Source organism: Crotalus tigris, unplaced genomic scaffold, assembly GCF_016545835.1.
Source record: "Crotalus tigris isolate CLP2741 ecotype Arizona unplaced genomic scaffold, ASM1654583v1 scf7180000020943.996319, whole genome shotgun sequence".
Classification (NCBI taxonomy): domain Eukaryota; kingdom Metazoa; phylum Chordata; class Lepidosauria; order Squamata; family Viperidae; genus Crotalus; species Crotalus tigris.
The window spans coordinates 422609-436124 of NW_024098271.1; the positions used below are offsets into that span (position 1 = coordinate 422609).

The 13516-nt window shown below is 37.0% G+C and overlaps 1 protein-coding gene across 15 annotated transcripts in view; it reads left to right on the plus strand.

Annotated features, from left to right (window-relative positions):
* The window catches only part of TIAM1 (TIAM Rac1 associated GEF 1), a 208951-nt gene extending 196049 nt beyond the window's left edge, over window positions 1-12902 (plus strand). For all 15 annotated transcript variants that reach the window (XM_039368861.1, XM_039368856.1, XM_039368857.1 and 12 more), the window contains 6 exons: window positions 267-375; window positions 1622-1680; window positions 5505-5607; window positions 7771-7858; window positions 7975-8147; window positions 10152-12902. In XM_039368861.1, coding sequence (XP_039224795.1) covers window positions 267-375; window positions 1622-1680; window positions 5505-5607; window positions 7771-7858; window positions 7975-8147; window positions 10152-10636 — 1017 coding nt within the window. In that variant the 3' untranslated portion in view covers window positions 10637-12902. The remainder of the gene's footprint in view (window positions 1-266; window positions 376-1621; window positions 1681-5504; window positions 5608-7770; window positions 7859-7974; window positions 8148-10151) is intronic.
* The last annotated feature ends 614 nt before the right edge of the window (window positions 12903-13516 follow it).

Sequence of the window (13516 nt, forward strand, 5' to 3'; positions counted from 1 at the left end):
CATTCCTGCCATCTCACAAAGCAAAGCAGGACTGGTCCTGTTTACTTCTTCATTGGAAATCCAACCATGACAGCTGTTTCATGTTCTGGAATGTATGAACTTAGCATCTGACTGCAACACCTCAGAGCTGCTCTGTTCTTTCTTGAGATGTGTATGGCCAAAGTCAGAGAATGCCAGGAAAAGGAGGCTCAAATTGATTTTTAGTGACTTTATTAAACGCCTTTTAAAAATTCTCATTTGCTTTTGCATGGGCATGTGACTGGCAGGTGGCAGATCTTTCAATGGGAGATTTGCTATTGCATACCACAGTCATCTGGCTTAATCCTCCTGCGTCGCTTGGAAAATGGAAGAAGGAACCTGAACTGGCAGCATTTGGTACGTGCTTCTTTTCAGAGAAAAAGCAAATGAGAGTGTTTCATATAAAAATTAAATAAAATCTGCATCTGTAATTTCCAATGACACCACTGAAGGGAGTGCTGGGGGGGGGGATATCAAGATGGCAATCACAACTGTTTAGCTTCCCCTCCCCCCTGTTTTATGTGTGTCACATCAGACAACTCTGCTTCTGGCACAAAATGTGTTAATATTTGGGGCAGATTGTCCGTTATGACATTGGATTTCAAAGCGTCAAAATGATTCCTAGAGTCATAGGAAAGCTTGATTAAATATGCAAAAATGTTGGAAAATAACTGAGTAAAATTTGACTTTGCTGTCAGGTATTTTAGGCCACCCCCTCCTCCAGAGGCATACTTTATAAGCTTGATTGGAAAGGATGAGAACCAAAATACATTAGATTTGGGGAAATCATTTTAAGCTGTTTTTTAAATGTGTTTTTAGAAGTAATTTTGGGCTTTGGAGTCTGTTTTTATATCTTACAAGCTTAGTAATATTGCAAAGCTCAGTAAGTCAGGAAATATAGAAAAGCTGTGAAATGTAAAATAGATGGCTGAAGGCAGTAGCTCTTATTTTTCCTTCCATCTTCAGCGTTCATCCTTCAGGGAGATTTGCTGAAATGCTGCTTGTATGTAAATGCTGATTTTGGTTCTTTCCATGCATAATGCTGTATCAGAGAAATTCCCTGCAAAAAATCTAGGAGTGTGCATGATAATTTATGTAATTTATGCACTATATAATTTTTAACTTTTTCTTCATAATTTTGAAAAATCATTAAATTAAAATTTTGTATTTTAGAACATTTTTAATTGTTTATAGGAACCATTTACAGGTACAAATATTAAATAAAGTGCTTACTTTAAAGTAATTGTGTTAAATGAATGAACTGATTCTGTTGGGAAGATCCTCAAATCCCAGTAAATATATGATTACAATTTATAACTGTTTATGAATGAAGTAAATGCCATTGTCTGTTGAAAACATTGAGCATTATTTTTTTGCCCAGAACGGTAGATGTAGTTCTCTTCATTGGGCCATCATGTATTTAGAAAATTATGCTCTTTCTTTTTGGCATATGAAGAAAACTACTATATTTCTCTAGGCCTTAACTTTTTGGGTGCAGAGGAAGAAACTTTGAACATTTTCCACAGAATTAGTAGCGGATATTTTTTCCTGGTTGTGCATTGGCAAACTGCTGACTTCCTATGTTTGGTTTTTTACCTTATAGTATTCAAAACTGCTGTCGTACTTGTATATAAAGAAGGAGTGAAACAGAAGAAAAAATTGGTAAGTTTATCAAGTGTAAATAGCATTAAGCAACAAAAAATAAAATATCCTATTAGATAGATTGGGATAATTAGATTAGGACATTCTAGTAATAATTACAGTACACTATTTTTAGTTGTAAACTTAATGCTTGGACAGAACAGTCAAAATTTTCCTTTTTTAATAGAGTGATTATTATTACTATCAGTAATAATATTAAGTGATTCATCAATCTTCATCAATGATTTGGATGAGGGGATAGAGGGAGAACTCACCGAATTTGCAGATGACACCAAGCTGGCAGGAATAGTCAACACTCCAGAAGACAGGCTTAAGATACAGAAGGATTTTGACAGACTTGAACACTGGGCACTATCTAACAAAATGAAATTCAATAGTGAAGAAAGTAAGGTTCTCCATTTAGGCAAAAAAACCCAAATGCACAGGTACAGTATAGGTGGTACCTTGCTCAATAGTAGTAACTTGTGAGAGGGATCTCGGAGTCCTAGTGGAAATCACTTAAATATGAGCCAGCAGTGTGTTGCAGCTGCCAAAAAAGCCAACACAGTGCTAGGCTGCATTAACAGAGGGATAGGATCAAGATCACGTGAATTGTTAATACCACTTTACAATGCCTTGGTAAGGCCACACTTGGAATACTGCATCCAGTTTTGGTCACCACGATGTAAAAAAGATGTTGAGACTTTAGAAAGAGTGTAGAAAAGAGCAACAAAGATGATTAGGGGACTGGAGGCTAACACATATAAAGAACGGTTGCTGGAACTGGGTATGTCTAGTTTAATGAAGAGAAGGACTAGGGGCAAAATGATATCAGTGTTCCAATAACGCAGGGGCTGCCACAAAGAAGAGGGAATCAAGCTATTCTCCAAAGCACCTGAAGGTAGTACAAAAAGTAATAGATGGAAACTAATCGAAGAGAGAAGCAACCTAGAACTAAGGAGAAATTTCCTGACAGTTAGAACAATTAATCAGTGGAACAACCTGCCTCTAGAAGTTGTGAATGCTCCAACACTGGAAGTTTTTAAGAAGAGACTAGACAACCATTTATCTGAAATGATATAGGATTTTCTGTCGGAGCAGGGAGTTGGACTCGATGACCTCCAAGGTCCCTTCCAATTATTATTATTAGGGATCATCGCACAGTCAGCCAGATGTTCAGACTGGATTTGACATTTTGTCTACCTATCGAGTCCTTACCCAGGACCTGGGATAGGCAGATGTGGATGTTTGATGGTATTACAGATATCGTCGCAGGATGGAAGCAGTTCCTAGTAAGGCCGCCTTTTGCAATTGACTAATAGCGAATTTGTCAATGCCAATGGTGTTCAAGTGGTGCTCCAGTTGTTTTGGGATTGCACCCAAGGAGCCTATTACTATTGGTACTACCCTGGCTTGCTTTTGCCACAGTCTTTCTATTTCTATTTGTAGGTCTTTGTATTTTGTTATCTTCTCCAGTTCTTTCTCTTCTATTCTGCTGTCTCCAGGCACTGCCATGTCCACTATCCAGACTTTTTTGTCTTTCTTATCGACAATTGTTAAGTCTGGGGTGTTATGTTGCAGGTGCTTGTCTGTTTGAATTCTGAAGTCCCAGAGCAGTTTATTTTTATCATTTTCTATGACTTTCTCTATTTTATGATCCCACCAGTTTTTGCTTACAGGCAAATGATATTTTTTGCAGATCTTCCAATGCACCATTGTTGCTACTTTGTCATGCCGTTGCTTGTAGTCAGTCTGTGCAATCTTCTTGCAGCAGCTTACCAGACAGTCCACTGTTTCTTCAGCTTCTTTGCATAGGCGGCACTTACTGTCTGTTGCTGTCTTCTCAATTTTGACTTTACATGCATTTGTCCTTAAGGCTTGGTCTTGTGCAGCCATAATTAGTCCCTCAGTCTCTTTCTTCAATTTTCCATTGCCAGGTCTTGTTATTATCTGCTTTCCCAGCTATTTTTTAATGCACTGGCCATGTAGTGCTTTGTCTTCCCATGCCTCTATTCTGTTCTTCATTTGGTCTTTCTTGTAGGTGAGTTTGGTCTCTCCAGTAGTCAGTAAGCCTTCCTGATATATTAATTTCAGTGCATCTTCATAACTGTCCTTCAGATATTCTTCCAAAGCTATTTTTTTTTCTTCAACCATCTGATGTACTTGCAGTATTCCACGCCCACCTATTTGCCTTGGTAGATAGAGTCTGTCAATGTCACTGCGTGGATGAAGGGCATGATTCATTGTCATGATTTTTCTGGTCTTCCTATCCATTGCTTTTAGTTCTGCTTGAGTCCAGTCCACTATTCCAGCTGTGACTGGAATTGCCCAAGTGTTGATTGCCTTCATGGTATTTCCTCCATTGAGTTTGGACTTTAAGATCTTTTTCATTCTCTTGATGTATTCACCTCTAATCTTTTTCTTGACTTCCATATGCTTGATGTTGTCAGCTTGAATGATACCCAAGTATTTGTAATAATCTTCCTCATCCAGACTCTTAATGTTATTTTTGTGGGGCCTCTTGATTCCATCAGTTTTCACTATTTTTCCTTGTTTGATAGTAAGTGTTGCACATTTGTCCAAGCCAAACTCCATTGCAATATCTTGGCTATATATACGGACAGTGTTGAGCAGCGATTCTATTTCAGATGCTGTTTTTCCATACAGCTTTAGATCATCCATGTAAAGGAGGTGGAATAGTCTGGCAGATGTTTTTGATGTTTGATAGCCATGTCCTGAGTTGTTCAGTATTGTTGACAGAGGAAACAGTGCAATAGCAAATAGTAATGATGATAATGAATCTCCTTAAAATATTCCTCTCTTGATGTTAACCTCTCCCAGTCCCTCACAGTGTCTTCCACTGTGCCATCGATCTTTGCACAAATTCTATTGTTGTTGTTGTTGTTATTATTATTATTATTATTATTATTATTACTTCTGATGAAGAATAACCAATCATTTCTCTGGGCAATTGATACCTTTCTAATATCCAACCAGAATTTGGTGTTTTGTAAATTAAATATATTATTCTGTGCCCTGCCATTTGGGGTGATGCAGAATAGAACTTTACATTTTTAGATTGTTAACCTATGCTCCCCTCACCCAAGTTGTTTTTAGTTTTTTCATTGTCTCATCATAGGATTTGATTTCCAGTCTTCTAATTAAGCCCACTGATCTTTTCTGAACTTGTTCTACTACTATCTATGAATTAGTCTTGAAATAGTTACAATGTTCTAAGAGAAGTTTGACCAAAGTAAAATAAAGTAAAATTGTGTCTTCCTATAATTATGAAAGTATAGTTCTGCTGATGTAAAAACTGCACTTGCCTTTTTTGCAGTAGCAATACTCTGCCAACTTATATTTAATGCAGAAAACTTTTAGTTGTTTGTTGTGTCAGAAATAATCATAAAACTTCGACAAATCATTACCAGTTCTCTAATTTCGGGACAAATATAATTCACAAGGCAATACTCTTGGGATGAAACAGAGATCTTCTATTACACCCCTGTGACATTTGGTATGATCTTAACCTTTTTCTTTCTGAGACAGAAATCTCAACCTTTTTCTGCCTGAGACAGAAAAAAAACATTCAGGAAGATAATGGTTGCTCTGACAATCAAATTAAGGGAATAATGGAATGACAATATCAAGTTATTTTTTCAGATGGGAAATTATCATGAGGGGATGAAACAATGAAGCCCTTAAGGAAAGCTCCTATCATTCCATCACTTTCATTCACTGTGTATTGATCAAGGTTGAAGGCTTTTGTAAATATTTTAAACATTTGATCTAAAATAAAGCAGTTTTCATATTACCATTAATAAGGATTGTTTTTCCCTACATAGGGTGGATCACATAGAGCTTCCATTTATGAAGAGTCAGACCCATTTCGTTTCCGACACATGATTCCCTTGGAGGCTTTGCAAGTTCGAGCATTGGCAAGTGCAGGTAGGGTTAATTGATTTGTTTATGTTTTTTTTTCATTTGGTTACTGTACAACTTCTCTTTTGAAAAACCATATCCCAGGTAGTTACCAAACTACAAGTTTGGTAAGTATATAATCCAGCAGGAATGCCAATTTATCAAAATAAAATTACAAAAAAAAAAAAGATAGCAGAAAAAAATAGCAAGATGTCCTGTTCTGATTATATTTGATAACAGTTTTAACTGCCCAAATGGGGCCTTTTATTTGGTAAATGTGAGTGTTAGCTCAAATTCTTGTTGGTTTCCTATTTCCTGAATTTCAGAACAGGAACCTAAAGAGAGTAGGAATTGTATAGCACAGTTGCTTTCACACTTTCTTCTTTTAAAGAGAGTAACCCTTAGTGATTGAACATTTAACTTTACAATAATTCTGATAGTCAACAAAATTACTTAAAGGAATGGGGGGCCACTATTATTTTAGTGTTTGAACTAATGCTTGCTAAACACAGCTTCAGGATGCTGTTTCTGCTGGTCCCGCCTTCCTTTGTTTACATTGCTTATTAATATCCATAGCATCATTATTTCTAATTGGCCAGAAAATCTCTTTATCCCTCTCCCACAGCCCTTATCTCCTCTGGAATTCTCCTCAGTCACTATTTCTCAGCCTCCTTTCCCCATGAGGCAAAACTGGCCATTAGCAGGGTTAACATAGCTTTCCCAATGACACTTGTTTATGCAGATACATTTAATCTTTAAAAATATAAAGGAAGTTAAGTCTCGCCTGTCAGGTTATCTTTCAAACATGAAAATAGATTTGAATTGTATTTAATGCTCATGTAGTGTTCTCTCTCTCTCTCTCTCTCTCTCTCTCTCTCTCTCTCTCTCTCTCTCTCTCTCTCTGCATCAGCTGACACAAATTCTGTTTTCTGATATAAAATTTGTAGTCTCAAAATATAGAGCAATTTGCAGATGCTTTTCAATTCTTAATATGTATTCCTAATATGAGCTGCTGATGTGCACTGCCTGTGGTGTACTTGTAGGAGTTTTTAGATTCACTACTGAGAGTTTTAATTGTGATGAGAGCTGGATCAAGCAAGGAAACAGCAAAGTACTTTAATTAAGTCACTGAAAGGTTTCATGGCCTATAAGATTGTAGTTTATTTTCATGTTGTACCATGGGATGACATTGTAGGTATATGGACAATATTGTCTTTGGAAATACAACAGCAGCTATATTTATATCAATATAAATGATATAAATAGAGCAAGTACTTCTTTAGGTCTCTTTTGTTGCTTTAAAATTTGAAATCTGCATGCAGTCTGTAGTTTCTCTGAAACAATAAAACATCTCATTCAATGCAGCCAATGGAAAGTGGTCCAAATGTGTTTTGTTCAGGTCTTTTCTTTTTTTGGCTATGGCTAAGGGTAGTTCTTGCTTTAGTTTTAGGACTCTGTTTAGACTTATGCTGAGCATAGAAGAATTCACTATTATAGAGTTTCAGTAGATAATGTGAAAGTTGTCTATTCTTGCTTATATAAACTTCCTTGACTTTTTAGATTTTCATTGTCTGGATTTAAAGAAAATAGCATCAGTAAAGGTATATTCAACTATAGCATAGGAGCAAAAATGTATTGACCAAATAAAATGGCAGTTGCTTAAGAAGATCCCTTCAAATTGTTTACATTTGATTATTAACAAAATGGTTTGAATGGGAGTCATATACAGTTCACTCTGAAATGAACGGAGGATGTGCATGCAATGCTGCCACCGGCTGCAGCTCCTTATAGTGCTACAGAGGCAGAGACATCTTTGTGGAAGGAATATTGTTTACTTGGGAATGTTTGATTGTGATGGTTTTTAGAATCATTCACCACGTAAGAAAAGTCAGAGTAAAAAAAAAAAAAGTAGTACCAGTATTGGACATTGCTAATGGGAAGATGCTTGATGTGATGGATTGCAACCATATTAAGAAGCTTTTACATGTTATGGTCATTCTGTGTATTCAGCATGACATGGAAATAATCCATCATTTCACATCACCACTCCTGGGGCTATAATTCTTGAACCAATTCACTAACCTAATCATCATAGCAGTCTTCAAATTTCAGATGAGATTGTTTTTGAAATCTACAGAATGCTTTCAGTAAATAAACCAAAATTATGTTTTTAAATTTCTCTTTCTCTAGATGCAGAGACCAGTTCTGTCTGTGAGATAGTTCATGTGAAATCTGAGTCTGAAGGCAGGCCAGAGAGATCATTCCATCTTTGTTGTAGGTAAGGAGTGATGGTTTGCAAAATTATATTACCATTTACATTAAATAAATAAGTGTCAATATTTTGCTGCCAGACCAGCATCTAACTGATATATGCCCTTTCTTTCTTCTTTTCAGTTCCCCAGAACACAGGAAAGATTTTCTAAAAGCTGTGCATTCAATTTTACGTGACAAACACAGAAGACAACTTCTGAAAACGGAAAGTTTGCCCTCATCACAGCACTATGTCCCATTTGGAGGAAAAAGGCTGAGTGCACTGAAAGGCGCAAGGCCAACTATGAACAGGACAGGTACTCCTGGTTAAAATTTGTTAAAGCACTCCAGAAGAGGGGGGGGGGAAAGGAGTTTAACAGCAAAGAAGGATGCCCCACTCATTGGTTACTTTGTCCTACCTGCAACAGATTAATCTTGGGAGAATTTACAAAACAAAACAAAGCAAAGCCCCGCCACACAAAGAATGCTTTTCCTCAATAATATTTTTATCCCATTTATTGTAGCTTCAGAAATGTGCAATAAGCTTGTATTTAATAATTAATTGCCATAGTGGCAGACTTATATAATACAACTCCATTTACTTAATGAATGTTGTGACGTGTGAAAGGAAACTGAATTCACAAAACCCCACATGTCCCTCATAGGTCAAGATATCACATTAAATATCAGCTCTCTGTATTTTGCCCCATCACTGCTACTTTTGCGTCTCTTCAAAAAGTCTGACATGCAGTGCTATTAAAGCACTACTGAATTGCCTTATCTATTAGCATATCTTAAAATAATGAAATGAGAAGTAACAGGATCACTGAGCTCATGTGTTTCAATGGTCCAGATGTTAAAGTTAACTAAGACAATTCTATCTATTGGAGGAAGAAAAAGCACTGTCTTCTTTTTCCATTACAATATCTAAGTGGTTAACTATAGGGTAGTTTAAAAATTACAAGGCTGATTTTAACCTTGTATACAACTTCATTTGTCTCCATAGAAATTTTAGGTATAAAATTTTCCAGTGATAATTATTTATTTCAGGCATACAGGTACACAGACACACATGCACACATACAGCACAAATAGATTTTAACACATTTACCACATTCGAAGCACACATTTTTTATTTATTTTGTATGTATTATATGTTGTGTTTCTAAACTGTCCATCTCCCTCATGGAGATTTATTAGCCTTTCTTCCATGTTTATCAATTCCCCAAGTCATATCTTGTCAGATTTTACATGCTTCATTGTGATTAATTATCAGCTACTATGTTTCCCCGAAAATAAGACATGGTCTTATTATATATTTTTTTTGCTTCCAAAAGAGGCACCAACTCTTATTTTTGGGGTGTGTGTGTATGTGTGTGTGTGTGTGTGTGTGTGTGTGTGTGTTCCACTCACCTTGCAATGGCGGCACCAAGTAGTCCTGCACAGCCTGCCCACTTGTTCTGCAGCTGAAGGAGCAGATTCATTCTGCAGCTGAAAATGGAGCTCAGGCCTGCATTTCTCAGTCAGAGGCCTTTCTTGAAGGCCTCTGCAGCTGAGCACTGAGCTGTGGATGCAATCTATAGCTTGGTTTTTGGCTACGCAGGCCTTCCGGAAAGGCCTCTGACTGTGAAATGCAGGCCGAGCTCCATTTTCAGTTGCAGAATGAAGCTGCTCCTTACAGCAAGGCAAGTGTCAATCCATGGGAGGCCTGGCTGCAATGGTAAGCTCCACCTCCCCACCCTCGCCCTAGCTTTTTAGCTGTGCGCCTCACCCCAAAACTAGGGCTTATTTTTGGGGTAGGACTTATATTAGGCCCACCCCCAAAAATCAATTTAAGTCTTATTTTTGGGGTAGGTCATACTTTTGGGGAAACATGGTATTGTGAAGCGGGGCATGATGGCTGAGTGGTTAAAGATGCTGAGCTTGTCAGCTGGAAAGCTGATAGCCTGGGTGTAAGACCCGAGCACCATGCGATGGGGTGAGCTCTTGTTACTTGCCCCAGCTCCTGCCCACTTAGCAGTTTGAAAGCATGCAAATGCAAGTAGATAAATAGGTAGCAATTTGGTTGGAAGGTAACAGCGTTCCATGCGCCTTTGGCGTATAGTCATGCTGGCCACATGACCATGGAAATGTCTTCAGACAAAACTGGCTTCCTTGGCAAGAAACAGAGATAAGCACCAGCCCCTAGAGTCAGATATAATAGTCGAAACCTTTACCTTTACTTTTATTGTGAAAGAAAGAAGAATGCAAAGGCTAATTTTTAAAATATTCAAACTTCTCTTTATAAAAGCATCTGGAATTTTATTTTTGTGTGTGCCCAGTGTCCGCTCCAAGCAAGTCACTCGGGAGGAGAAGGCGACGCCTAGCTCGAAACAGATTTACCATTGATTCAGATGCCATCTTTGCCAGCAGTCCTGAGAACGAGACTCATCAGACATCCAGCAACAAGGACACTGACCGCTGGGTAGAAGAGCAGTTTGATCTTGGTCAGTATGAAGAACAAGAGGACATAAAAGAAACAGATATTCTCAGTGATGAGGAGGACTGTTGTGAGCCTTTGAAGAGCACTATGGTTGAAAAAGAACTCCAGGAGCAATTGCAGTCAGCCTCTATTACAAACAACCAACCATATCGGGGAAACAAAACACGGTACACTATGGGCTCACACGCATCCAGAATGGCTCAATTAAAGAAGCAAACTGCTCTGTCTGGAATTAATGGTGGCCTGGAAGGCAATGGTGAAGAAGTCATCTGGGTTCGCCGTCAAGACTTTGTACCATCGAGAAAACTAAACACGGAGCTTTAGATCCAATACTTTCTTGTAAGATGCTAGATATAGGTGAACCCCAAATTTATCCTTTATATATTGTGGAGAACCATCCTTTAGAATGCATACTTGCACATATAGTAATGGCAGCTAAACTGGTTGAAACTACAGCCTCTTCTCCTTTTTTCTCCTTTAAAATAGTATAAAAAGGAGAAGTGAAGTAAAATTTGAAAATGGAATGAGCTTGAGTCCTTCTCTATATAGTACCAAGGGCTTTATTTATTAAAAACAAATCAGGGGCTGCATAATATAATGGGCTGCATAGATATTGCTAAAAAACACAATGCTGTGGGTGTTTTTCTTAAAATATATGCGTGCAGCAAACTAGCTTAAGTGATAGCACAACAGCAAATTAATTTTATATGTGATAAGTAAAACCATAGGTTCATCTTTAAAAAGTTGCAGCAGACAAGGAACAATTGTCCATGACTGCAGCAGATTTCACTCTTCAACTCAAAGCTGTTCACCCTTATTCGGCAAGGGCAATCTATTCTGCACATGGAATTTCCTTCTTTCTGAGGTACCACAAGTGGGAATGGTGTTGAATGGAGGGAATAACTTGCATTCAACACTCAAGGACATACAAGGGATGATCTGCACTGCACGTGCACTGCTAACTAGATGTTTGACATCACCACCCACTGAGTAGTCCAGTTGCTTATTTGCAGGAATTAGAACCAACCTTCCCTTTCTTTTCTTCTTTAACAAGTTATAGCCTTTATAGTGCCAAACATCTCTAGTAGCTGAGGTAGCTGCATGCAGTAGCATTCACAAAGCTTCCTGTTGCGAAGTGAAAATCTCTTGATTTGGTGATGCAACGTGTATTTTAGGGATGTGTGAGGGAAAATCTGGAATTTATGTTGTGCTGAGTTCTTTTTTGGTCTGTGGTTAGTTTAATGTCAATGTTAGAATTTCTAATTTTACATAAAAAATATAACAATGCAAAATCTTTTTTTTTTCAACTTTAGAGATCAAAATTCAACACTTGAAAATAGTTTTCTGTATGTTACCTAAAATGCAAAGGCACAAATGAATGGGGATTTGATGGTGTTAAACTGCAATTACTGAGAAGTAAGACTGACTTTCAAGTAGACATACAGAGGGCTGTGCTGTTCAGTTCCAAGTTTGGACTGTAAAACAACAAACTTTTCAGAAAGGGTTTGAAGATGTTGGTTTTATAGTCTGAACTGCAAACTTTTATGGACAAAATCTCATTTCTGTAAAATATCAGTGGGCAGCTACACATATTTGAGACTGGAATTAAGTTAGCAATGTCAACGAGCTGAACATCCAAGGAGGTTAAGTTAATCCCTGTTGTGATTTTGTTGCAGTTGGTAGGATTTCACCTTGGGTGAGTTTGATCCTCCCTGCCTGATCAAGTTAGGCTCAGGAAAAATTAAATATTTTATGGCCAGAAAAGCTGACCTCATCTTATCCATGTGAGATTAGTGTACATTATTACTTGATTCCCTCTCCACACTATTAAATAATACGAACAATATTCTAAACAGGCAACTTTCAATTACATTTAAAACTTCCTATTTAAACATCTATGACAGGGTACAGATCAAAGATTTCCAAATAATTTTTAAAGCACTTTTTTCTTTTTAAATATTTATATGGCTTCCCCATCTTAGTTTTGCTCTGCAAAAATGGGAGGATTTGGGGTTTTTTGTTTTTCAAGTGGGATTCTTTTCAGACCTACTGATGTTTGACACATTAGTAGGTATATTGAAAATCTAAAATTTTGTAGTAGCTTTAGGGGATACTTTTGTATAATTAGCTATGGCTATGTTTGAAGACATGAACAGGAAATATTACCCAGTACCATCTGCTGTCTTATGTCCCAACCAGTATTGGAGTGTCACCTGTTTGATTCTCAGTGCACTATATTCAGTATTTTGATAGTTTTATTCTCTCAACTTTTGCTATTTTTTAACCGTTTTATTAAAAAGCTTTCTAAGCCCTGTGTATCTCATCATATTAAAATTAAATCAGTTGTGTACCAACTTATTAGACATTACAATGCTTTTGCTGTCCCTAGTGGAATACAATAAGCCTGTGAAATGCTGGACGTCCTGTGCTTGGAGGGTGCCATTGTTCTTGTACATAATATAATGACCTGTCAATGTCAAAGGTTCTTATATATTTCTTTTATAAGCTGAAAGAAGGTCTATTTTTATGTTTCTAGGCATATGAATGGAACGTTGTAAATGCCTGTCAAATAAAATAATGCTGAAAAATATTGGGGGAACTTCTTCTTTTTTGTTATTTTATTTCAGTATAAAACATTTTAGTTATACTGGCTGGAGATTTGCAGAATTAATAGCAATTTATCTTGAGTACCCTAGGTTAGAAAGAGCTTGTAGTAGAGTGTTGTATGTGCCCATGGAAAGGACAACAGACACAACCCAAGAAAATTTAACCTCTTTCTATATCTTAAATTAGGAATAACTAAACCAAAAGTAATCCAGGCTGAATTTCTAGATACTAGGGCATTCACGGACCTCTGAAGTACCAGGTGAGTGGAGGATAGGATAGATTGTACATTAATTCACAAACAGATTGATTTGTAAGCACACTGAAAACAATGCTTGATTGTTTACCAATACTTATACAGCATGTATTTGTTAAAAATAAGTCTTATCAGAGTAATCTTTCCTTTTTTTAAAAAAATATAATTTAGTAAAAAACATTTCACAAATGACTCAGTATCATTCAGATTACTAAATTAAGTACTGACAGCAAAGGATTTAATTAGTTTGAAAATCACAGACAGAGGGTTTATCAATGGGCTGATGTATTGAGGTTACCACAAGTGCTTATCTTGGATCATCTACTTTTCAATATATGGCTTGC